Genomic DNA, 26,195 nt, shown 5'->3' with positions numbered 1-26,195 from the left:
AGTGGATGGAGGTGGGGTCTGTCCCAACCAGGGATGCAGTGGGAGGGAGGCTTTCCTCGTACACTTTTTTAGAGTTTTTGATTTTGCAAGCTATATAAATGCATTTCCTATTGAAAAATGTGTAAATAAAATGTAAAAAGAGAGGATATAGGATAACATGAGACAATGCTCTCCAGTGCCTTGGAACACATCAAAATGGGAAATGTTAAGGCTTTGGCATTCCCTGATTAATCAGAATTTCAGTTATAAAGACCAGCACTACACTGTGAGAATCAGGGACTCCGTGTCTTACTAAGTATTGTGCACATGGCTCTGCCTTCAAGGTGCATTATTTTGATATTGGTTTTACTTCTCTTTGCTTTTTTATTTATTTTTATTTTTTTATTTTGGCCACGCCACATGGCTTGCAGCATCTCAGTTCCCCGACCAGGGATTGAACAGAGGCCTTGGCAGTGAAAGCACTGAGTCCTAGACACTAGATCACCAGGAAACTCCCCTCTTTGCTTTGTTTTGTATTTTGTGCGTGTATTCTACAGGTAAGTTTGTCATCACCCCCTTACCCTTTCGCAAAGGTATATGGGCAGACCCCTGCCTATATGTGCGATTTGGAGATGCGGAAGTGTGTTGGCTTCTAGAACACATGCTGCAAAGGCCGGCATCCTGTGATGGCTGTGCCTCCTGGGAATCAAATCAGCTTACTCGTGAGAGCATCAGAATTCCCTGCGGCTTCCTTCTTTCTTGTCGTTTGGGCTTTTAGGGATGGAGATAGTCACTCTGGCTTTGGTCTAGAGACACATGAGAAGCCCTTTCCGCAATAAGTATTTAATAAATTAACACAGATTTCCATTATCCCTTCCTGAAATGGGGCCACTGTCTGTCTGTAAGGATGTCTGGAGAGTGGAAAAGTAAACACAGAATTAGGAATCCCAACATTAATGCAATTTGCACTTGCTATCAGCTTACTGCCCTCGTCTTTGAGATGCCATTAAAAATGCATGCAGGATGTGAGTGAGATAAAACATATCAAAATTCAAGCTGATTCCAATTCACACTGACACTCCATTTCTCTGGTCCTCTGGCTTCCAGCGGCTTTAGCCATCTGGGACACAGGCCGGAGCCTGGGAGTGAGGGGAGAGAGCCTCTGAGCAGTGAAGGTGCTGCCGTAAAGCTCAAAAGGCTCAATTCAAAGGAGGGTCTTTGCCACACTCACTTGGTCTGTGGAATCAGTAACTTATTTTATATTAATAATGATAGCTCTCCCTTACCGGGCATTTACTGTATGCCAGGTAACATGCTTTCTGTGTAGTAACTTATTTAATCCTCATGACAACCCAGCGAAATAAGTAACTATTAGTATTCCCATTTTACAGATGAAGGAACTGAGAGAGGTTAAGTGACTTGGTTAAGGTCACACAGACAGTGAGTGGTAGAGCAGGAATTTGAACCCACGCAACCAGGCTCCAGGGCCTAGCTTATTAACCACGTCTACTCACCTCCCATCTGAGTGTGTGTGTGTGTGTGTGTGTGTGTGTGTGTGTGTGTTTAGCGCATATAATTCTACAAAGCTCTGATATTTGGATTTGGTTTTCTAATTCTCTGCAGACTAGGGAGTGGGGCCACTAGAAGCAAACACATGCATAACCTCAGGAGGCAGACTCGTGGGCTGGTGGTGACTGAGGAACAGAGAACCAGTAACCTCAAGCGGTCTGGTCCTTACTAGCAGTCAGTCCTGCACATTTCAGCTGTCCTTGCAGGAACCACCAGACACAGTAGAGTAGCATGATTCAATTTATAAAGATGACTGTGGCAGACACTCTAAGCTGTCCCTGCTATTCAATTTCCCCTTCTCTGTCTTAGTAAGAGAACCCTCAGCTTTTCCATGGACCATGCCGCTGGGTCTTATACTGCTAGGTGTGGCCGTGTAGCCCTTGGGCCAGGAGCAGAAGTGAGATGTACCAGGTCATAGGAGCTCTGCCCTTCTGCCTTTCCTCTCCATGGGCTGGGATGCGGTCTCAGGGGACAGGGAAACACCCAGGGATTATAGCAAAAGATGTAAAGAGCTTGGGTCTCCAACTCTGTGGAGTCACCACGGGTACCCTGGACCGTTCATTGCCGCATTGTTACATGCGAGAGAAACTAGCTCTCTTGTTGAAGCTGTTTTAAATCTCTCTTAGAGCAGCCAAACTCACAAGCCGATGGATACACCCAGGGCATCAAGGAAAGGTTACGTTAACGTTTGCTGTATTTTGGTAACAAATCAAGGAAATATTCAAAGCATTTTAGAAAGTGTTACGATAACAAGTTTTGAGGCCTAGTGGGAGCAACTTTAATTATTTGGAAACATCCCCAGAAACTTTCGAAATGCTGGCAAAAAAAGAGCATACTCGACTTGGTTGATGTGATAAGGAGAATATGTAAATTCAGTTCAGTTCCACAGATATTTATAGAACAGCTACTTCATGCCAGGCAAGGCCAATAGAGTCCTTGTCTTCAGGGAGCTGACAGTCAGGGTTGGGGGTTGGGGGGTGCAGGAACACAGACAGATGAGCACATGGATATAAAAATTGATCAACGCTGGTGGGCACACACCCCGTCCCGAGTTGGGACATCAAGGAAGACTCTTCATTCGGAAGCTTTGCTGGCTGCTGTTCCACCTCTTGGCAGGGTTGGGTTTTCCTTAAAGAGACAAATACTTGTGTTTTATGGAAGTTAGGGCTGCAAAGCTCATCCAGAGGCCTTGAGAAATGTGACCCATGAGACTGACACCTTGAGTTTCCCCCTTTCTTCTTTCCTTCTTCTTCCAAGCTCCCCTCATCCATGGGACAGATTCCAGCAAACTTTTAAATTCTACTTTATTATTATTTATTAAAGTATAGTTGATTTACAATGTTTCAGGTGTGCAACAGAGTGATTCAGTTATATATGTACATATATCTATCCTTTTTCAGATTCTTTTCCATTATAGGTTATCACAAGATAACTGAATATAGTTCCCTGTGCTATACGGTAGGTCCTTGTTTATTTTATATATAGTAGTGTGTATCTGTTAATCCCAAATTCCTAATTTATCCCTCCCAGATTCTAGCAACTTTAGGGTGTTATGGTGCCCTCTTGGGATGTGGGTTAAAAGATACTCCCAAGGATATACCGTCCAGGAATCAGAAGGGTCTTCAGCTGAGTATCTTTTCTTTCATCTTTAAATAGTGGTAAAAGTGGAAGGAGCAGCCAGGAGCCTGAGGAATTAAAACAGTGTCCACAGAAGCATGGTCAGCGCTCGTTCTCTCTTTCCCTCTCTCTCTCTCTCTCTCTCTCTTTCTTTCTCTCTGTCTCTCCTTCTTGTCCTCAAGGACAGGCTGATAGGCTGATAGACGATGGACCAGTTATCTCAGTCTGGCTGTCAGTTCCGTGGGTGATGATATTACCCCTCCCCGAGCAGGGGACTTTGGGGATGATAAATTAAAGGTATTAGAAGGCACTTGGCAGACTGAAAGTCAGTAATTAATGACTTCAGAGCAGTCTTGCAGAAATATTGATGCCTGAGAGACACTTGATGTTTTCTTTTCCCCAGACAGTATTAACTCAGGAAAATAGTCCAGATTATGATAGTTAGGGCAGAGGGGTGAGTTGCAGAACACAGAGGAGAAGCAAGGAAACTTGGAGTAGGGCGGTCATGAGAACTGTCTTTCCCTGAATGGTGGTTCAAGGCTGGCTTCCTTGGGGTCTCACTCCAAACTTTTTGCTGACCTTTCCGGTCCCCAAAGTTAAGACCTGGGCCTGATTTTAGCTGAGCCCTAAGTCAAAGCCAAAATCCAGCAGTTTACGCTCATGAACTTAAAAAAAATTGCCTATAATTTTATTTTAAGGAAAATTGTTTTCTTTCACACACACACGTACATACACATACATAGACATGTATAAATGTATATACACACATCTGTAGACACGTATATATATGTCAATATTTTAATTTAACTTTTAACAAAGATTGATCACATTTGTTTTTCATGCAAAACTTTGTGACCAGATTTTTTAGGGAATTCCCTCCCTGGCAGACCAGTGGTTAGGACTCAGCACTTTCACTGCCAAGGGCCTGGATTTGATCCCTGGTTGGGGAACAAGGATCCCGCAAGCCAAGTGGTGTGGCCAAACCGTCCCCCGCAAAAAACAGACAAAACCAGATTTTTAAAAAAGCTACTAAAAATGGAATAAATAAAATACCTAAGCAAAAAGCCCTGAATTTTGCTGAAATGGAATTTCAATTATAAATGAGAAGGCTTTGATTTATCCTGGATGAGTTAATATTGTCCTCTTTGATATAATAGATAAATATATGGAGTGGTAACTGTTCGGCATGCTGCACTAAGTACTTGAATTTCAATCTAATTTCTCCCAGAAAAAAAAAGAAAAGTATAAAATTGCTTCCTGATGTTCTTAGGAGAGAGAATGAAATCCACTGCATAGCCTTAGCAAGCCCTGTGTCCTGAGCCCTGCCTCTCTCTGCTTCATTCTCCGTTGTTTTAACTGATTTCATTGTCTTCACTGCGCTTATTTCTCTCTCTCCTTCTCGTATTTCTCTGCTGTTTAAAAAAGTCATTGAAGGGAGTTCCCTGGTGGTCCGGCGGTTAGGACTTGGCGTTTTCACTGCCGTGGTCAGGGAACTAAGATCCCACAAGCCAGGCGGTGCGGCCAAAATTTAAAAACAAACAAACCAACAAAAAAAAATAGGTATATATATAATATATATACACACACACACACAAACACATATATACGTATATATAAAAGTCATTGACGATATAGACCATAAACTAGTGGTTAGCAGTGGGGAGGTGGGGGGGCAATATAGGGGTGGGGCAGTGGAAGGTACAAACTATTGGGTATAAGATAGGCTCAAGGACGCACTGTACAACACAGAGAATATAGCCCATATTTTGTAGTAACTATAAAGTAATCTTTAAAAATTGTGTAAGAAATTAAAAAAAATTTAAAAGTCACTGCAGTATAACATAGGTGCAGAAAGGTGCACTTAGGTGAACTGCTAGATGGATTTTCCAGTGGTCGTGGACTTTAAAAACATTCATTTTTATTGTAAAATATACATTACGTAACATCTACCATTTTAACCATTCTCAAGTACAGTTACATTGTTGTGCAACCATCACCACCATCTGTCTGCAGAACTTTTTCACCATCCCATGCTGAAACTCTATACCCATTAAAGAACAGCACCCCATCCCCCGACCCCCAGCCCCCGTTACCACCATTCTACTTTCTTTCTCTATAAATTTGACCACTCCAGGGACTTCCTATATGTCCGTGGACTTTCAATATGAAGCGGACTGGCTATGGCCTTGAGACCAGACACCATCTGTCTCCCATTTCTTTTCATTTGGTGTAAGTTTATTAATGTCCACCTGTGTGATGACAGTCCCCAGCCAGCAATGGTGCCTCGAAGACTGTTCTCATGGATTTTTCTCTGATTTTCTGTCATCACCATGAGAAACTGCTATGCAGCTGATGTCTCAGTGTCAGATCACGGCCTCCGTGTAATAGGAGCTGCCAACTTCACAGTTAATTTCCCTTGCCCGCCTCAGTAATAAGTGGATTTCGTTACGTGCTCATCGGTGATACGAACACCATCTTTTAGAATAAATCTAAGTCATGTTTGAAGGATGCTGCCTTCCAACAATGATGATTTCTGAATGTTTCTTCCTCTGCTCTGAAAGACTTGCTTTCTGAATCTGAGGGCTTTGTATCCAAGAGTGTCTGTTTAAAAGAAAAATGTGTTAAGTATGCAGCTCTACCTCTTTCCTGCCCTGACCCCTTCCCTAAATCTGAATCCCGTTTAGCTGAGGAAGGAACATCTGGAACTCTTCAAGGCCTGTTTCATCCGGGAGAAAGGCACATCTGGTTTAGAATGTTTCTGGAAAACAAAAAAGCAGGATAGGAATTTGAAAAGATGGAAGTGTGATGAGAGGACATGTCCATTCCTTACTTCAGAGTGTGAGCATCACGAGAATGTTGGTTTGGAGGAAGTGGGCAGTCCTGCAGCCAAGGCCTTGCTCTTTCCAAAGCCCCATAGAGTGAACCAGTGAGCAATACAGGTGTCAGAAAAGTGGACCACAGTTTGTTATAGGCGTTGGAGATGACTGGAGAGGAAGATGTGTTTCCCTTCACTTGTACGGTAACAAGGACCAGCAACCTCCTAACCCCATGGCTGTTTTGGTGGAACTCTTGAGGATGGACGTGAAATTCACTGGATGAAATGACCATTCTCAATTCATCAGACCCTCCCTGTGCTTGAATTATACGTCCACACCCTGTACCATGGGACTTTGTATTATCCCCCGCTGGTGTGGATGGAGTACATGTCCCCACTTCAATGGTTTTGAGTTTTCCCATGTATTATAATTTGCTTTGGCCAACAGAATATGGGTGGAAGGGACGGTGTGCCAATTCACTCAACCCCTCTTGTGCTTATGCCATTTGACATGAGAAGAACATGCCTTGGGGATGTTCAGCAGGATGCCTCCTGCTGATTTCAGGAGAATGAGACAAATCCTGTGGAGTGAAGCTGAATCTAAGGGACACCCTGGAGCCAGGCTGACCTGAACCTGAAGTAGATTGATCTTAGCTGACTTCTAGACCCATGAGTGATAAGAATGTATGCTTGTTGTAGCTCACTGAGTTTGGGGGAAGTTTGTTACGGAGCATTATTGTGGCAATAGCTGACTCATACAAAGACCAAAATGCAGAAGCAGAGAGAAAAAGGGTAAGTGAAGTAGGTGGCTGACGTATGAGTAAGGAAGGAAGTGGTTGGTGGTGGGATCTGAGGATAGAGCAAGTGGGGAAAGGCCTCCAAGAAGAAGAATGAGGTGGACGAGAGGAAAGGAATACTGCAGCTGCAGCTCCCTCAGACAGGTGGTGGGAAAGGAGCAGTGCGTGCACGTGCGCTCACACACACACACACACACACACACACACACACACACACACACCCTATGCCTCTGGTGAGCACTGGGCCTTTCTGCTGTCTTTGTTCAGTGTTGCCAATGTCCGAGAGGTTTCCAGGGAGTATAAGTTTGATTCCTAACAGGGTCTAGATGTCCAGTTTTGGGGTCTCCCTGGGCTTATGGTCACATTGTGTCAATGGAGCAATAAAAGAATCTAAAAAATATGACAATAGTGAATACAACAAAAAAGCAGACTCACAGATACAGAGAACAAACTAGTGGTTATCAGTGTGCGGGGGCAATATAGGGACGGGGAGTGAGAGGTACAAACTATTGGGTGTAAGATAGGCTACAAGGACATATTGTACAACACGGGGAATATAGCCAATATTTTGTAATAACTGTGAATGGAGTGTAACCTTTAAAAATTGTATAAAAAATAAAAATAAAACCAGCCAAAAAAAAAAAGAATAAGAAAAAAATGAGTGCTCTAAGGACAGAACTCTGCTGAGTGTGTCTTGGCTCCATTAGCTGGGATGCTCCCTAACTCTAACCAGTTATTAACACAGGGAACCAGCCCTCCAAAACGCAGATGCCTGGTATGAGCTGGGTTCTGTAAGGTCTTATGACCTTGAGGAAGTTAATTAACTTCTCTGGGCTGAGATTTGGAGATAATGGCAAGAAGAATATTACCCATCCCACAGGACTGTCATGTGGGTAAGCGAGAGTGAAAATCTGACACAATGCCTGGCGCAGGGTAAGCCCTCCATAAATCAATACCAGTAACCGTGCTGCATTTTGAAAGGAGAACGGATATCTGGTGTTGAGTACGAAATGGACATATCTTGTTTTCCTTGAGCCCAGATGTTTAGTAAAGGTAGGAGTCCCACCAAATGGACTATGATACCTGACCAAGCCCTGGACTCTCCCTGGCAATCCTCTAGGCAGAAAGCAACCCTCCCACCTTTGGTTACCTTACCACGTCAGCCCATCTCCCAGCTTTTGTTTTCATGTTTTCTCTTTTTCTCGGGGAAGTCTGTTTATTCTTACGCTTGTAGGGAAAAAAAGCATGGAGGTGGACCTGAAGGGGAAGAGGGCAGAGCTGAGCAGGACACCCCATCTCACCACCAGCTTGGGCTGTGGCCGTACCATTTTCTAGTTGGCTTTTCCACCATGAGCTAGGTGACCTCTCTGTCACACCTAATGTTTTATAAAATGGATCACATGACCTTTATCACAACATCAGCTGGGGTATTTTTCCTCACACTGGTCTCTGAACACTTTTTTTTTTTTTAAGATTTTTCTCTTCTAAATTCTTTAAAAAAATATTTACTTTATTTTCATCTTTATTTTGTTTTTGGCTGTGTCGGGTTTTAGTTGTGGCACGCGGTCTCTTTGTTGCCGCGCGCGGGCTTCTAGTTGTGGCGTGCAGGTTTTCTCTCTCTACTTGTGGCACGTGGGCTCTGTAGTTTGCGGCACGCGGGCTCTCTCGTTGAGGTGTGCAAGCTCAGTAGTTGTGGTACACGGGATAGTTGCCCCGCAGCACGTGGGATCGTAGTTCCCCAACCAGGGATCGAACCTGCGTCCCCTGCCTTGGAAGGTGGATTCTTTACCACTGGACCACCAGGGAAGTCCCTCTGAACACTAACTCGAATTTTTTTTCTGAGTTTACTGTGTACATTTGCTCCATTTCTGTCTTGCACCCTCCTTTTCCTGGGGAGAATTTCCTAGATTTGCCTGGCTTCCCTAACCCAGGCATTTTTACATTTTTCTTTGAGTTTGTGTGGCGGAGCCCATCCACCCCAGGAGGAAGTCTTCCCCATTTGCTAACTAAAGCTGGTGCTTCAGAAGGCTCTTTGTCCCTGGTCCTGGTTCAACACCTGAGTGGGAGTGGGACATGAGGGGGTTTAGCAGCCCTCCTCACAGAGTGCAGGGTGAGCAGGGTAGGGGGGATGACCTGACCCCTTCCCAAAGCCCTCTGGCTCTAAAACAACTTGCAGAAGTGAAAATTGCATCTACTGTTTTCTCTCCTCACGCCTTCCCCAACAGAACAGGCCGGATGCTGTTCAGCTCCTCTTGCATCAGATTTGAGCTGGTACTTCATAGTTAGAGAAATCAGTTATAGAAGGAAATGCTCTTAACTAAAGTGCATACTTACTGGCTTCTTAGTGTGTACATGTCATGCTAAGCGCTTTATGTGTGTTTATTCATTAATCCTTTCAATAACCTTATAAGAGCACATACTAAGAATGCTCACAGGGCTTCCCTGGTGGCGCAGTGGTTGAGAGTCCTCTTGCCGAGGCAGGGGACGTGGGTTCGTGCCCCGGGCTGGGAAGATCCCACATGCCGCGGAGCGGCTGGGCCCGTGAGCCATGGCCGCTGAGCCTGCGCGTCCGGAGCCTGTGCTCCGCAACGGGAGAGGCCATAGCAGTGAGGGGCCTGCGTACTGGAAAAAAAAAAAAAAAAAAAAAAAAAAAAAAAAAAAAAAGAATGCTCACAGTAGTGAGGGCCCTGCCTCTGAATCTAGAGAGAGCTGGTTTAAACTCCATCTTTGCCAGTTACTAATGGGACTCGTACTTTACCCCTCTGAGTCTGTTTTTCATCATCTGTAAAATGGGGATGTTTCTTACAACACTTTACCATTGTAAGAGTTAAATGGGATAATGAATGTAAAGAGATTAGCGCATCATAGGCGCTCAACTGGGGAAGGGACTGGGTTTTACTCACCTTTGAATCCCTGCCCTTAGCACAGTGCCTGGCACATAGGAGGTGCTTGGTAACTGTTTCCTGACCTGAACTGGTGGTGCGGCCCTTTGAGCATTTGGGAGCTGGTGGTGGTAACAGGTTCTGAGGCTCCCTCTCGTCCATCTTTGCCAGGCCCCCTCTGCCTACCACGGGAGGTTTTCAAAGACGATGGTGCATCAGTAATCCACTCAACACCCATTTCCCCAGCGCCCGCCTTGTAGGAGGCTTGTGATGCCTCCGCCTGAAGGCATCAGCAAAGAATCTCCCATCACATTTTATTTCCCATGTCCTGGATTACACTGCCCTCTGGTGTGTGTTTATGGGACAGCATGTCAAATGAGGGTTTGTGGTGACTCTTCACTTTGGGGAAGAGAGGCTCCCATACTTGAGCTGTTTGCAGTGCAGCTGTGGGGGAGAGGTGATGTTTAAGACCCCCCCCCACACACACACACACAATTTAGGTTGAAACTCTTGAGGTTTACCAGACACAAGAGGCTTTTTACCGGTGTCCCTGACTGCCGGCTATCAAACAATGCCATCCTTCTAGGCTCAAAGTTTCTCGCCGCTGTTCCGCTAAGACCCGGAAGGAACAGGAGTAGAGTTTATTTGATATCACTCCCCCTCTGCTGCCTGGTTTCCTCTAATCCCCGGACACCTAGTTCTTACAGCTGCCTCACCCTGTGCTCTAAAGGGTCTGGAATCGCAGCAGGCCAAGCAAGAACGAGAACGTCCGGACCCTCCCGATTCGGTGCCTGCAACACCCGCGGGGGTCCACCGGCTTCCACCACCTGCCTCACTCTGCTGTCCCTTCTCAGAGCTGAGCCCCCAATTAGTAAACAAGAAGGGGGGTTCCGCAGGGCAGAGGGGTCGGTGGGGCTAAGGTCCAGCTCACCTTGCTCTCACCTCGCCATGGAACCTGCTAGAAGCGTTTGCCTTTTACGATTAGGTTGGATCCTGAAACTGCCGATATGCAACCACTTGTGACCTTCAAAAACAGCAATTTCAAAACAAAAACAAGAACAGAAAAACATCGTACTTAGACACGTAAACCCTACTTGTGCTGGTGGTGGCCGCGGAGTCCCAAGTTCCCCCGGCTCATTCAGACCCAGCTCACGGCACGGAAGGATCCCAGATTGCAGAGCAGCAAGGAGGGCCCTACAGCCCGAAAGAAGGTCGAGTTGATTTCGGGGGCCCGGGATCGGCCCCACTTCCTGCGTCAACCCTCTGTTCCCACGCGGGCCCCGCGGTGATCTCCACGCCGTGCTTGGTTTGGGAGGCGCAGCCAAAAGAGGAGACACCAGTGGGAGACCCTGGAGAAGCCCGTCTTGCCGGATGGCGCTCGCCCTCCAGGCTGTACCAGCAGGCTTTTCCGGGAGCTTCAGGAGGTCTCGGGCTTCTGGACGCATCGAGCACCCCAAACCCTCACCTCTGCTGCCGAACCCGGGCAGTCCAGCTGCGTACGTGGGAGGCTTCCGGGGCTCCGCCGCCCGGAGAACCCCTTAGGTGACTCCCGTGCCCTGCCAGACCTCGACCAGGCGCAGGAAGCATCCAAAACTTGCCCAAGGGATGAATGCATAGTGGCCCGGGAGGCTTTAAATCTGCAGAGTAACGGAAGGTTTACGAGCCCGCAGTACACCTAGGATGAGAGAGAGTTTCGGCTCTGCGATCTACCCGGCTGCCCCACGATCCCCGGACCAACAGGTCTTGATGTTTTGAAACCAGGTGATGCAGGTTAGAGGCCTGGTCTCTTTCTTTGCAGGAGGATGCAAATAGGAGAGGGGCTCAGCTCAGGCCATTTAAATCAACAATCCATCCACCCATTTATACATTCATTAAACAAATGGTTATTGAGCGTCTATATGTGCTAGGCACTGTGCTAGGTGCTTGGTATGTAGCAGGGAACAAAAGAGACAACAATCTCTGCCTTCTTGGCATTACAACATTTTAATAACTACGCTGTTGCCCAGCTAACACTTCTATTAGAAATGTTACCTCTTCTACCATGGGATAATTAAACAGATAAAATGTGGTTTTAAAAGACACTTTAATAAGAGGAAATCATCAGGATATAATGTGAAATTTTGAAAAGCATTCTAGAAAGTTGTATATGTAGTTAATTTCCACTTATGTTAACATATATGTTGGGAATTCCCTGGCGGTCCAGTAGGACTCTGAGCTTTCACTGCCCCAGCCCGGGTTCCAACCCAGGTCGGGGGATTAAGATCCTGCAAGCCGCGTGTCGTAGCCAAAAACAAACAAACACACAAAAAACCCCAACAAAAACAAAACCAAAAACAGAAACACTTATGTGCATAGAAAAAAGGACAGGGAGAAAATAACTCTTAAATATTAGTAGTGGTGTGGCAGGTTGTATTTTCTAAGATGGTTACAACAAGGTCCCCCACCCCCTAGGCTCTTCATACAATGTGACCTGGATTCTCCCAGTGAGAGGTGTAGTCAGAGTTCCCTCTCCTTACATCCATGGCTGTGGACGCTTCTGCCTGATTCTCCTGGGATGCTCCTATTTGGAACCCAGACGCCATGCTGTGAAGAAGTACATGGAAAAGCCATGCGTAGGAGATATGGCTAAAGCCCCAGCTGAGGTCCCAGTTTATGGTCAACACAAGTCACCAGACATATGAGTGAGAAAGGTCCAGCCACCTTCTGACTGCAACCACATGACCCCAAATGCAAATAGCCTAGCTTAGCCTAGCCAACCCCCAGAATCGGGAGATAATAATGATTGTTGTTGTTTAAAGCAATTTCGGGGCAATTTGTTATACAGAAATAGATATCCAGAAAAAAGTGTTTTATCTAGATTGTGGGATTATGAGTATTAACAATATTTTTTAATATTTTTCAAGATTTCTACAATGACCACTTTTGTGTAATAATCAGTAAAAAAAAATTTTCTTATAGTCACTAAAAAGATTATTAAAAATAAAAACACAGTCTAATTTTTTTTTTTTTTTTCACTTCACCAGGGGAGAAATTAGGCCAGAATTTGAATTGAGGGACTTAAACCGACTTGGAGAAAAGCTTTGCCTGCACGTGATTACATGCTGGTAAGTATTAGTAAGATAAGTTTAAATTGGTATGATGGAGAGAGTGGTAGATTTGGAATAAGAAAACTTGGAAATGAATCTCAGTTTTCTGGCTGACCTTGAGCAAGCCCTTGCTCAAATTCAGCTTTCTATTTTGAAAAATGCAGCTGGCTGCTTAAGGAAGATAACATCCACCAGGGAGCCTGGCCCAGAAAAGGCGCTCTGAAGTGGCAGGTGATCTTGTCTAATCCAAGCCAATTATAAGCGGGCATCTGCAAGCTCTGTGGAGGGCTTATCCTTCACTGCCACCGGGGGCTACAGTCCCGATAATGAAAATTGCCTGGAGAAGAACCACAACTCTTAAAAGAAAAAAAATCCAGAAACACCAAGCCGCTTTTCCAGCGGTCCTTGCCCACGACGCCCCACCAAGGCTGGAGACTCTAGTTCTAACCCCTTCAAATGACTCCATCACGTGCGGAGGCCCAAAGAGCCCCGGGATACAGAGGGAGGAGGACCGGGAAGCCCAGCCTGGCCGGAAGCGGCGGCCTCGCGTTGCTGGGCAGGTGTCCTGGCAACTCCAGAACGCGCCGCCGCTGGAGGAGCAGGTGGCGGCGGCGTCCCTCTTGCCCTTGGCTCTTGGTTCCTCGGCCTGGCGTTCGACAGTTCGGCTGCCGGTTGGGGTTGGTGCGTTGATGTCGGCCGCATCCTCCTTGGAGGTCTCCGAGCGTAGAGCCAGGCCTCCCCTGGGGGAAGCGGTGGAAGGCCCGTCTCGGTGGGCGGGGCGAGAGCCCAGGGGAGCTCGGCGGGCATCCAAACCGGGAAACGCCCAATCAGGGGGAAGGAGGGAAGCTCTTATTAAGAGGCCAACCCTGCCCGCCTGACTTTCAATGGCCCGTGGAGTTTCTGTTTGTTTTGACTGATGCCTTTCTTACAAAGGTCTTTTCGTTGTCTCCAGGTTGCTTTTAATATTTAAAACCGACACATGCATAGCTCCGTCCATGGACACTGGAAACTGTCCACGGGGCTGTCGACTCCCCCCCATCTACACAGCGATCTGCAGCAGTGAGCTGGAGAAGGTTCAAGAGAAAGGAGACTCTGGCATGACCACAGGAGAGTGGAGATACAGTTGAGTTTAAGAAATCAGGAGGGCTGGGTGGGATTTGGTTGCCCTATCCAAGTACACTAGAGTGAGAAGGCATTTTTAAAAAATTAATTAACTTATTTTACTTATTGATTTTTGGCTGCGTTGGGTCTTCGTTGCTGCGTGGGCTTTCTCTAGTTGTGGTGAGCGGGGCCTCCTCTTCGTTGCAGTGCGTGGGCTTCTCATTGCGGTGGCTTCTCTTGTTGCGGAGCACAGGCTCTAGGCCCGCGGGCTTCAGTAGTTGTGGCGCACAGGCTTAGTCGCTCTGTGGCATGTGGGATCATTCCTGGACCAGGGCTTGAACCCATGTCCCCTGCATTGGCAGGTGGATTCTTAACCACTGCGCCACCAGGGAAGCCCAAGAGGGCATTGTTAAAGTTTAAAAGGAGGCTAGTTTGGGAGCATGTAAAAAGAACTACTTGTATTAATACTGTCTGTATTAACCGAAGATCTGATAAGGCAGAGAGCAGCATCAGACCCAAGATCTGATAAGGCAGAGAGCAGCATCAAAGCAGAGCTTTCATAAATGACCTCCCCGGATCTCCTAACAGCCAAGAGGTATATTACATAGAGTAATGGGGGCCAGAGGTTTGACCTGCCCAGTGCTTCAGTCAATAAACGATGAAACTGGGATTTGACATGAGTCTTACGGTCTACAAAGCCCAGGCCCTTTCTTCTTCTTCTTCTTCTTCTTCTTTCTTTTCTTTGCTCATATATTAGATTTGTGGCATTGTGTATTGGCTGGGACAACTCAGGTGGAAATTATGAACACTTTAATGAAAGGTTTAAATTAAATAATGGATGGCATGATTGGTTCTTAAGGCTGAGGAGGATGTTAGGGAGCGTATTTGCCTTCAGAGAACAGTGCCATGGAGCAGAGCAGCCACAGTCTCTCAGAAAACCTCTGAGTGAGTACATGCAGGTGGGTGGCCTTCATGCTGCAAAAAGGGATTGTAGAATGCTCTGTGTCTGCCCCATCAGATCTGAGCTTGGTCTCTGGTCTCCTGTGTTCCAGGTCTGTAATCTCTTAATTTGTAAGTGCTGGGAGAGGATGGAGGTATGATTTACTATCCACCTACAAGCGGGCGCCAGTAGAGCGGTAGGAGTTTGAGCCATTCATTGCCCAACGTGGCTAGTTCAGCAAGGAGAAAAAGGTTCTGGGATTCTAGCTTTAAGCTCCAGACCTTTCTGCAGTTTTCAGGTTGACCAGGGGGATAAAGGAGGGACCTGCTGTTTTAAGGGTGGGTGGAGGGGCTTCAGGTTTCTGAGTTAGGGGTACTGGAAGAGCACCAGCGTCTGAGATCTCCAGACCACATTAACCAAAGACCCATGGCTTCTTTTTCTGCCGGGTAGGTGTGTCTACTCAGGAGACCACATCTGAGCTCAGCTTCACGTGGAGCCCACGGGTTTCAGGAAGGAAAGGAGCTCCATGAACCAGCTGAGCATAACTGTGGGGATATATGCATTTTTCCAGCAGAGAGGGCCCACTGCTTTCATTAATTCTTGGGGGAGTCTGTGATCCAAAAAAGGGTTAAAAACCACCATCCTAGATCTTTAGTTTGTTTGTTGAGCAGATAAGCAGGGATGGGAAACTGAGTGTTTGGTTAAAGAGTACCCACATTAAGCTAACTTGGCTTGCTGTATTATTTTCTCCCCACCAGACAGCGCTATGGTGTAAATCTGCTGAGATGACAGTTGTGTGAAAGAGCCTTGGTTATGTAAGGTGTTATTCCTGCCTAAAGAAATGGAAATAATTATCGTGAATTCCACAGCTGTTACCGAAGAAACAGACTTTCTATCTTTTTTAAAAAAATTAATTAATTAATTTTTGGCTGTGTTTGGTCTTCCTTGCTGCGCGTGGGCTTTCTCTAGTTGCCGTGAGCGGGGGCTACTCTTTGTTGCGATGTGCGGGCTTCTCATTGCAGTGGCTTCCCTTGTTGAGGAGCACGGGCTCTAGGCACGCGGGCTTCAGTCGATGTGGCACACAGGCTTAGTTGCTCCACGGCATGTGGGATCTTCCCGGAGCGGAGCTTGAACCTGTGTCCCCTGCATTGGCAGGCGGATTCTTAACCACTGCACCACCAGGGAAGTCCCAGAAACAGACTTTCTTCTAAACTTCTTTTTCTTTTCTGATTCCTTTCTAGTCATCAGAACCTTCTCTTGGTCCTTAAGGTTGGACCATCTTTTCATATTTCATAGAGTTTTAGCGACTTGTTAGGATTTTCTATCTTATGACTCACTGGATTTTAATTGCATTTGAGTAACAATTCTCAAGATGAATGGTGACCCTTTCGAGAAGGACGTTCCTTAGGTTACAGTGCCTCACCCCAGCCTACAGTGCTAGATAGAGAGGTGGGATACGCAATGGGAGCTGGGCACGACAGGTCATTGACTTGCTGAAAGTAACTCAATGTTACTCTACACAGTGGGAACATCAGTTTCAGAATGGGTGGGTTCAGACTTGCATTTCCAGTCCTCTTCTCCTACCTGAGGAGATGTGGAGGGGCAGCCTGAGGTCATGCTTAAGTGTCTCTAGGTCATGTTTGAGGCTGAATTACTACTAGGAAGACCTGGAAGTCAGCTGGCTCTGGAGAATGTGTCATTTGAGCAGAGCCACTGCTCTTCCTGCCCTGGCCGGTCAGACAAGTCTGCTCTTACAGCAACCATAGGCCACTTTCTAGAGTGTTGCCAGCATGAAACTTCTAAGCAAACAAAGAAATAGGCTACACTTGTAGATGTGATTTCAATGCATGCTACTCAAGGTCGCATAATACATTTACATTTTGCCCCTCAAATTAAAAAAACAAACCCCAAAATCTTGTGAGGGGCTCCCTCTGATACCATCCCTAGCAGCCAATCCCTGCTTTGATGAGCTCTCCTGTCCTCTAGTGGCCGATACAATATACAATATAAAATATTTCCGGGCTATGAAAAGGCAGCCCCTGTTAAAACCTCTGGGCAAATACTATCATAAGTAGATGCTATGATAAGTAACTCAGAACTGACATACAGGTCTCAACCTAGAAGACATCTCTGCCCTTGATCTTATTTTTTCTCTACATGTGTGGGTCCCTTCTGCATCCTTATACATACATTTCACACCTTTTTTCATAGATGTGTTTCTAGAAGTAGAACCTTGGATGAAAAGGGCACTTCTCATAGGCTTTGGAGGACGTAAATGGCCAATTTGTTCTTCAGTGAGATGGAGATATTTTCAGCAGCAATGTACAAGAATGCCATTTCTCCAAGCTGTGCCAGCTGTGGGTATTTGCAAAGTGATAGTGAATAATAGTATCTCATTTTAAGTTCAGCTCTTTTACTAATGTAAGGATGAACTCTTTTTTCCAAACGTACATAGGCTATTTGGGTGTGTGTGTTTAATGAATTACCTAATAATGTCTTTTGCCCATTTTTTTCTCTTGGGTATTTATTTTCATCTTACAAATGTTAAAAAACTCATACTTTGTCATGATTATTAACTCTTTTTCTTATCGTGTATGTTATAAATTTCCTCCCAGTTTAGAGTTTGCTATGGAAGTTTTAAATGTATATGTATTTAATCTATGCACCTTTCTTTTATTTTGCCTGTATTTGATATCTTTCTTAGAAATAACTTCCCCACTCTGACATTATGTAAACATTCGCTTATCATTTTTCAGGTATATCTTTTAATTTTTACATTCAAATTTATAATTCATTTGGAATTTATGTTGGGATAAGAGAGATTTCATTTTATTTTCATGCCAAATGATTAATTAGTTGTTCCAGCAATCTTTTTTGAATGATCTATCCTTTCTTCACTGAGATAAGATGCCACTGTTATCACATAAAATTTTATTCTATCTACATTTGCTATTCTATTGATTTATCTGTCAGGGTGTGTGTCAGTAACATTAAACTACATTTTATAAATTATACTCCATTGCTCTGTAACCTTGAGCAAGTTATTTGATATTTCTCGTACTCAATTTCCTTATGGGTAAAGTTATTTCTATTTTATTTGTAATTATGGCTTCTCTTTCATTTCTTATACTGTTTACCTGTATTAAGATTTTTTTCTTGAACTTTATCTACATTATTAGTTTTTCCATGAAGCCATAATTCTGATAATCTTCTTTATTTCATTCATTTCTGCTTTTATTTTATGATTTCTTTCCTTATCATTTTGAGGTGTTTGCCTTTTCCCCCCTTATTCCTTGAATTGAAAGCTTAGGTCATTAATTTTGGAATCTTTGTTTTTTAACACTATAACCTGTTACTTGTAAGATAGATATTTTTCACAGTTTGTGTCTCTGAAATTGGATTGGTCTTACCAGTGCTGTGGGCCCAGTAGCCCATGTGAAGTAACTGTCATAAACTTTGCTGGATGAGCACTGAATAATGGAGGCGTGAGGTCAATTTAGGTGGAAAATGTGACCTTTAGGGGGTTGAGTTGAAAAGTGATTCAGTAATCAGACTTTTGAATGTAAGGTTTAAGAATGCCTTCACCAATTTAATTTATTTATTTATTTTGTGGTACGCGGGCCTCTCACTGCCGTGGCCTCTCCCGCCGCGGAGCACAGGCTCCGGACGCGCAGGCTCAGCGGCCATGGCTCACGGGCCCAGCCGCTCTGCGGCATGTGGGATCTTCCCGGACCGGGGCACGAACCCGTGACCCCTGCATCGGCAGGTGGACTCTCAATCACTGCGCCACCAGGGAAGCCCCTTAACCAATTGATTTTGCTTATATTTTCCTTCTTTAAATATGCACACGAGTGATATGTGATTAAAATCTATATCTAAGTAAGTCTGAAATGGTGCTTCAATACGTATTAAGTAAAAGTCCTAAGTGATAAAGCATGTGTCATAATTTAATTGGCAGCCTCTGTTCTTTGTGGTACATAGAATAGTAATATTATTACAGTGTCTTACATTCAGTAAAATACAGTTGATGCATTTAAGGTTCTAGGTTCTAATTACTGCTTTAGTTGAATCCCACAGTTTTGATATATTGTACATATGTCATTGATCATTAAGTACCTCATGAGTTCCGTTATGTTTTCTTCTATCATATGAAATATTTAGAGGTGTGGTTTGAGTTTCCAAGCTTATGGATGTTTTTTGGCTGTCTTTTTATTATGGATTTCTAATAGTATTGCATTGTGGTCAGAGAGTGTGGTCTGTGTTGTATTCGTTGACACCACATTTGTGGTTCCGTGTCCGGGGCTGCTGCGGACCTGTGCTCTCTCTTCACAGCTTTGCCCTCCACTGGGCTCCCCTGCATCCCAGCAACTCACCCCTCAAGCAACCAGTTGGCCCTCATGTACCGAGGGCTGCTCTAGGCTCTGTGCCATGTTCCAGAGCAGCTTTTCCCACACTTGGCTGGCTCTGAGAATCACCTGAGGTGCTTCTTTTTATTTTTTTAAATATTTATTTATTTATTTGGTTGCACCGGGTCTTGGTTGGGCCACGCAGGCTCCTTAGTTGTGGCATGTGAACTCTTAGTTGTGGGACGCATGCGGGATCTAGTTCCCTGACCAGGGATTGAACCTGGACCCCCTGCATTGGGAGCACAGAGTCTTATCCACTGTGCCACCAGGGAAGTCCCCTGAGGTGCTTCTTAAACATACTGATTCTCGGGTTGTCCCCTGTAGGTCTGGGTCAGAGCCCTGGAATCTGCATGCTGAACAAGTGCCTCAAGGTGATTTTCATGACTGGACACATATAGGGAGTCAGGAAGAGGGACAGGATAGAATGCAGGGCAGTGATGGAACTGGGCTTGAAGAGGAGGAAGTTCACTGCCAAGCATGAGCCTAAGAGGTAGAGGGAGACTTATTAAAAATGTGGGTTCCCAGGCTTCACCACACGAGATTCCAGTTTGATGGGTCTGTAATGGGATTTGGGAATCTGTATTTTTAAATTACTTATTATATTTTTTGTTATTTTGTTTTTGTTTATCTTCCTTCCCCCACCCGCGTCTTTTTTTTTGTTAACTCTGTATGCAACAGTCCTTACCCTGAGAAACCCCAGGATGGGGGTATTGTGAGGGGAGGAAGTAGCTCAGCTGGCCTTGAAACTTTGTAGAGCCACAGGCAAAGTCCTCTTAAGAGTACAGGGTTTGGTGGTAGGGTTGGGACTTGACAAAGGTGGAAAAAATATGATTCGCTTGATAGATGAATTTGAGAGGGCGTTGATAGGAAACGAATAAAGAATTGGCTAAGGGTCAATTCCTCTGACAGATGGTGGGAATTTGCCCAGGTGCCTGGCATATGCCACATACATGTGAATCATGATACTGTGTAGGTGGAACAGCAGTCAGTCTAAAAATGTACTCCAGAGTCAGAGAAGTCCGACTCTTGTTTCTTAAAATTCTCCTATAACCGAGAGCTTACATTTTATCTGTGGAGCATCTGTGCTCTCTGAAGGTGTGCATAAAGAAGTGCAATATCCAGTCATCTGATTTTTTTTTAAGTGACTGGACAACGCACACACCTATATAAAATGATGAGAGAACAGATTGACTTTCGCATAGGAGTCATTGTACAGCAGAGTGAAGACGGTGGGTGTGCTTCTCTATCTGACTGTCCTTGGGTTTCAGGACTTGTAATCGTGGGTGGCTGGGGAGTTATAATGCTTTGCCATTTATTCACTCAAACATTTATTGAGTATCTATTTGTGCCAAGCACTGCTCTGAGTGCTACTAAGATGAATAAGATACAGTCTGGTGGGGGAAGATGTGATATAAAAGAATGATGACACTGCGGTGGGAGGGGAACCCGTAGAAGTTCTGAAGACAGTTCTTTGGATTGTGATCACCAGCTATACTCGCTAGTCTTTCTATGAATAAATCCTTTGGGGAATTTTCTTGAGATGCTCAATACAATGTACAGTGATATATAGCTCAATTCAGACCTTCTTTCTTCCACTTAGTTTAGTTAGAGTAGGTGAACTATGTGGCCGGGGGACAAGCAATCTAACACAGAAGTTAGCCTTTTTAGACTTTAGTGTTATAGGAGCTGTGATCCAACCTGGGCCAACATGTTTATTTTCTATGTGGTCTTGGTTGCTCAACATTCTGAGCCTCAGTTTTCTCATCTGTAAAATGGAAGGATAAGTAATACTTCTGTCTGTGCGTTGTTATGAGAATTAAATGAGATAATGTGTGAAGATGTTAACACAATCTCAAGTATACAGTAAATGCTCAAACTTTTTTTTTTCTGGCTACGCCATGCAGCCTGTGGGATCTTAGTTCCCTGACCAGGGATTGACCCTGGGCCATGGTGGTAAAAGTGTGAGTCCTAACCACTGGACTGTCAGGGAACTCCCACAAATGTTATTTTTTAAAAAGAAATTATTTATCATCTAGGAAACAAGATAAAGTGGGAGGTATTTTCATGAATGTAATCAAATGGTGATATCTATGTGTTGCAGGTACTAAACTCAATTATTTTCTGGAATCTAAGGGATGCTTTGCCAACATAATGTCCTCTGGCAGAAGTGTCAGCCCCTCATCTTCTATTGAAACAGGCCTAAGCGTCAGTGGGCCTTTCTGCCCCGGCAGAGGGTCTGTTCACCCAGAGTAAGTAAGGGTCCAGGGAAGAGCTGTAAACGCTGGGGTCAATTCTGACCAGGGGGCCAACAGTCTGAGGGGTAGTGTGACATATTTGGCAAGAGCATGGATTCTGGAGCCAGACTGGGTTCAAATCTTACTCTGTCACTTGGCATCTGAGTGAATTTGGGCAAATTACTTCACCTCCCTGGTGAAGCTTTCTTATCTGCAAAATGGGGGTAATACTTCACAGTTGTGAAGATTAAATGAGGTAATACATACACTGTAAAGAGATTAGAAGACTCCCTAGCATACAATACAGGCTGTGCAAGTACTGGCTATTATGAAGGTGAAATTAAACTACATATTTTTTGGGAATACATACATACACAGGTGGTAAATCTTAAAGAAAATCAAAGAAATGATTACCATAACAGTCAGAGTCAGGACAGTGGTTACCTCTCTGGGAAAGGAACACACAGATGGTTTTTGGGGAGTGGGAGGAAAGGGCTGGCCATGCTTTATTTCTTCTCGTGGATGTTGGCCTTAAAATTATTTGTAAAACTATTTAGAAAAAAAGTATTCTGTACTTTGTTTATATTTCTTTTATGGTCAAATGTTTTGAAAACCTTTTTCTAACAATTTTTGTTATAAAGAAAGTAATTTAAGTTTGTTGTAGAAATTTTGAAAATATAAAAAACAGTATTAAAAATAACAGTCACAATAATCTTATCTCTTAGGGAATCAATGTTAACATTTTATTTTTTTATATGCATGAGAAAAAATTGATTTCTTTCTTATGCATAGAAATATGTATTTATTTTTCACAATTAATATCATATTATACTACTTTTTTGCAAAACCTGCTTTCTCCAACTCTGCATTTACTCACTCTTCCACAATCATCTGTTTATCTGTCCATGTCCTCTTCCCCTTGAGCCTAAGCTCCCGAGAGCAGGGACTGTTTGGATCCCCAGTGTCTAGAGCAATGCCTGCCACAAAATGTACTAAGCTAAATGTTTGTTGAGTAAAACAAAGTAGGTGGATATTTCTAAAGTTCTTTCGGAAAGTTTCCTTTATCCTTGCAATCTTTTCTACACAGTTTGTTTGGCAAACACAAATACATAAAAAATATTTAGAAGAGACATATTTCACCCCAGTGTCAAAATTATCATACGCTTTGAACTGGGAGGGGGACTCTGAGTTGTTGCATTTTTGCTCTATCTGCACACTTCAAAAGTTCAAAGTTATTAGTGTAGATATGTTTATTAAAAACTAGAGATCGAGGACTTCCCTGGTGGCGCAGTGGTTAAGAAACCGCCTGCATGGACTTATATATACTACCAAATGTAAAATAGATAGCTAGTGGAAAGCAGCCCCGCATAGCACAGGGAGATCAGCTCGGGGCTTTGTGACCACCTAGAGGGGTGGGATAGGGAGGGTGGGAGGGAGACGCAAGAGGGAAGAGATATGGGGATATATGTATATGTATAACTGATTCACTTTGTTATACAGCAGAAACTAACACACCATTGTAAAGTAATTATACTCCAATAAAGATGTTAAAAAAAAAAAAGAATCCGCCTGCCAATGCAGGAGACACGGGTTCGAGTCCTGGTTCCGGAAGATCCCACATGCCGCGGAGCAGCTAAGCCCGTGTGCCACAACTACTGAGCCTGCGCTCTAGAGCCGGCAAGCTGCAACTACTGAGCCCACGCGCCACAACTACTGAAGCCGGTGTGCCTAGAGCCCGTGCTTCGCAACAAGAGAAGCTACCGCAATGAGAAGACCGCGCACCGCAACGAAGAGTAGCCCCCGCTCGCCGCAACTAGAGAAAGCCCGTGTGCAGCAACGATGACCCAACGCAGCCAAAAATAAATTAAAAATAATAATGAGAATAATAAAATAGATTAAAAAAAAACAAAGTAGAGATCGAGCTATACAAGACTTGTGAGTTATGGAACTCGGGTTCTTTATGACTTTTAGGCAACATAGTCTAGACTTAACCTGGAGATCCAGCTCTGCCTCTGTCTGGGGTGTGTTTTATCGTTAGCTGCCTTGAGGGCCCATTTCCCTTGCAAATGGAAATGATTCTATTGGCCCCACCTATATCACAGGATGTTTGTAGGGAGCAAACAAGACTATCAGTATGAAGTTGGTTTGAAACGATTCAAATATCAGGGTGATGTAATATTATGAAAAAAGATCCTATGACTTGATAACAGTTAACTACATCTGAAAGCATTGTCCAAGGCCATCTATCAAATGCAAGGCCACTTAGACCAGAAGTGATTGCTTTTTCTGTTGACACTCACAATAGTTTGCTGTAGGCCTTTTTAACTGCCAAGAAGTTAGGCACTAAACATAATGCTCTGTTATTACAGCCATTTCAGTCTAGGTTTGTTTTTGATTATTTCTGCCTCTTCTCTTTATACTGACTGATTTTTTTCTTTCCAGTCAATGGTTTAATTGAAAACGTATCTTTTTTGGTAACAGTTTTATTTGAAGCATAATTCACATACCATATAATTTACCGGTTTAAAGTGTACAAGTCAATGGTTTTTAGTGTATTCACAGAGTTGTGCAATCATTACCGCAGTCAATTTTAGAACATTTTTGTCACCCCCCCAAAAGCATCCTGTACCCTTTAGCAGTCACCCCCATGTCCCCTATCCCCCCAGCCCTGGAAACCACTAACCTCTATTTTATCTCTATGGATGTACCTGTTCCGGGTGTTTCATATAAATTGAATCACCGGTATCTGGTCTTTGGTGTCTGGCTTCTTTTATTCAGCCTAATGTTTTCAAGGTTCATTCATGTTGTAACATGTATCAGTATATCACGCATTTTTAATTTTTATTTTATTTATTTATGTTATAATTTTAATTTTTATATTTATTTATTTGGCCACACCGCATGGCTTGTGGGATCTTAGTTCCCTGACCAGAGATCGAACCCAGGCCCTCGGCAGTGAGAGCACAGAGTCCAAACCACTGGACTGCCACGGAATTCGCATCATTCATTTTTTTTAAAAATTGTGGTAAAAATTATGTAACAGGACGTTTGCCACTTTATCCACTTTAAGTGTACAATTCAGTGGCATTATGTTATACTTACACTGTTGTGCAACTATCACTACTAACTATTTTCAAAACATTTTCATCACCCCAAACAGAAAACTCTGTGCCCATTAAGCAATGATTCTCCATTCTCCCCTCTCCCCATTTCCTGGTACTCTACTCTAATCTACTTTCTGTCTCTATGAATTTACCTATTCTAGATATTTCATATAAGTGGAATAATACAATATTTGTCCTTTTGTGTTTGGCTTATTTCACTTAGCATAATGTTTTCAAGATTCTTCCATGTCGTAGAATATATCAGAACTTCATTCCTTTTTATGTCTGAATAATATCCCATTGCATGTATATGCTACATTTTATTTATCCATTCATCTATCAATGGACATTTGGGTTATTTCCACCTTTTGGCTATTATGAGTAATGGTGCAATGGACATTCTTGTATAAGTATCTGTTTGAGGGTCTGTTTTCAGTTCTTTTGGGTATATGCCAGGGGTGGAATTGCTGGGTTATATGATAATTTTTTAAAAATATTTATTTATTTGGCTGCATTGGGTCTTAGTTGCAGCATGTGGGATCTTTGTTGCAGCATGCAGGATCTTTTTTTCGTTGCAGCGCATGGGCTCTTTGTTGCGGCGCATGCGCTTCTCTAGTTGCGTCATGTGGGCTTAGTTGCCCCACAGCATGTGGGATCTTAGTTCCCTCATCAGGGATCGAACCCACGTCCTCTGCGTTGGAAGGTGGATTTTTAACCACTGGACCACCAGGGAAGTTCCTCGATAATTCTATATTTAACTTTTGGACACTAAACTGTTTAAGCATGCACCTTTTGAATATATTTCAGTCCCCTCAAATTGTGAATATATAAATTATATGTTCATGGACTTTTATCGAGGAGTAGTCTAAGTTCTCATACATGAGGGGAATTCTAGCGTAAGATCAGCTTCTAACTTCCAATTTAAGCACATTGAAGAATCTAATCCTTCTGCTTCCTTTCCAGCCCTGCTGCAGATTCGGATCTGAAATCCTCCTCCTCACATTCTGATCGCTCCTCTGAAACCTCACTGCCTGAAGCCCGAAAGGATAAATATCGCCAGGAATTCAGCCTGCTTAAGTTGCAGACAAGTAAGTCATAGGTCCTCCTCCACTCCCAGGGTCTTTGCAGAAGGCTGCCATACTGTTGGATGCCATTCACTGAAGGCCCATTAGGTGCCAGGCATTCAACACACTTCACCTCTGATTCTCACAACAACTCTGCTGGGCAACTATTTTTATGTGTTTTGCAAAAATAAAATGCTTTTATGTAAAAACTATAAATGTACTGTAGCAAAATACTAAAACAATTAATAAGTATGTAGAGTATAAAAACCCATACCCCAATATTCTCCAATAATCTTCCCATTCTGCCCCATAGCTGTGAAGAGTTTGATATATATTCTTTGAGAATTTTGAAATGTATATATGTATGTATACGTTTATATATATGTATGTTTGTATATATATATATTTATTGCTTGTAATATACCACCATATTTTCACTAGTAGAAAATAATACACAAATTATTTTCACTAGTAGAAAATAGTATGCAAATTATTTTCACTCAAAGTAAATAGATCATGGACCTCTTTCTTTGTCAATACGTATAGACCGGGGCTTCCCTGGTGGCGCAGTGGTTGAGAGTCTGCCTGCAGATGCAGGGGA

The 26,195-nt window shown here is 43.8% G+C and overlaps 1 protein-coding gene across 4 annotated transcripts in view; it reads left to right on the top strand.

Moving 5' to 3' along the window:
* SPATS1 (spermatogenesis associated serine rich 1) overlaps positions 1–26,195 on the top strand; it is a 53,946-nt gene that overhangs the window by 16,064 nt on the left and 11,687 nt on the right. For all 4 annotated transcript variants that reach the window (XM_033864150.2, XM_019949951.3, XM_033864147.2 and 1 more), the window contains exons 2-5: positions 12,683–12,763; positions 13,698–13,867; positions 21,294–21,441; positions 25,494–25,618. In XM_033864150.2, coding sequence (XP_033720041.1) covers positions 12,683–12,763; positions 13,698–13,867; positions 21,294–21,441; positions 25,494–25,618 — 524 coding nt within the window. The remainder of the gene's footprint in view (positions 1–12,682; positions 12,764–13,697; positions 13,868–21,293; positions 21,442–25,493; positions 25,619–26,195) is intronic.

Source organism: Tursiops truncatus, chromosome 10 (assembly GCF_011762595.2).
Source record: "Tursiops truncatus isolate mTurTru1 chromosome 10, mTurTru1.mat.Y, whole genome shotgun sequence".
Taxonomy (NCBI): Eukaryota; Metazoa; Chordata; class Mammalia; order Artiodactyla; family Delphinidae; genus Tursiops; species Tursiops truncatus.
This window is presented reverse-complemented; position numbering and strand designations above follow the sequence as displayed.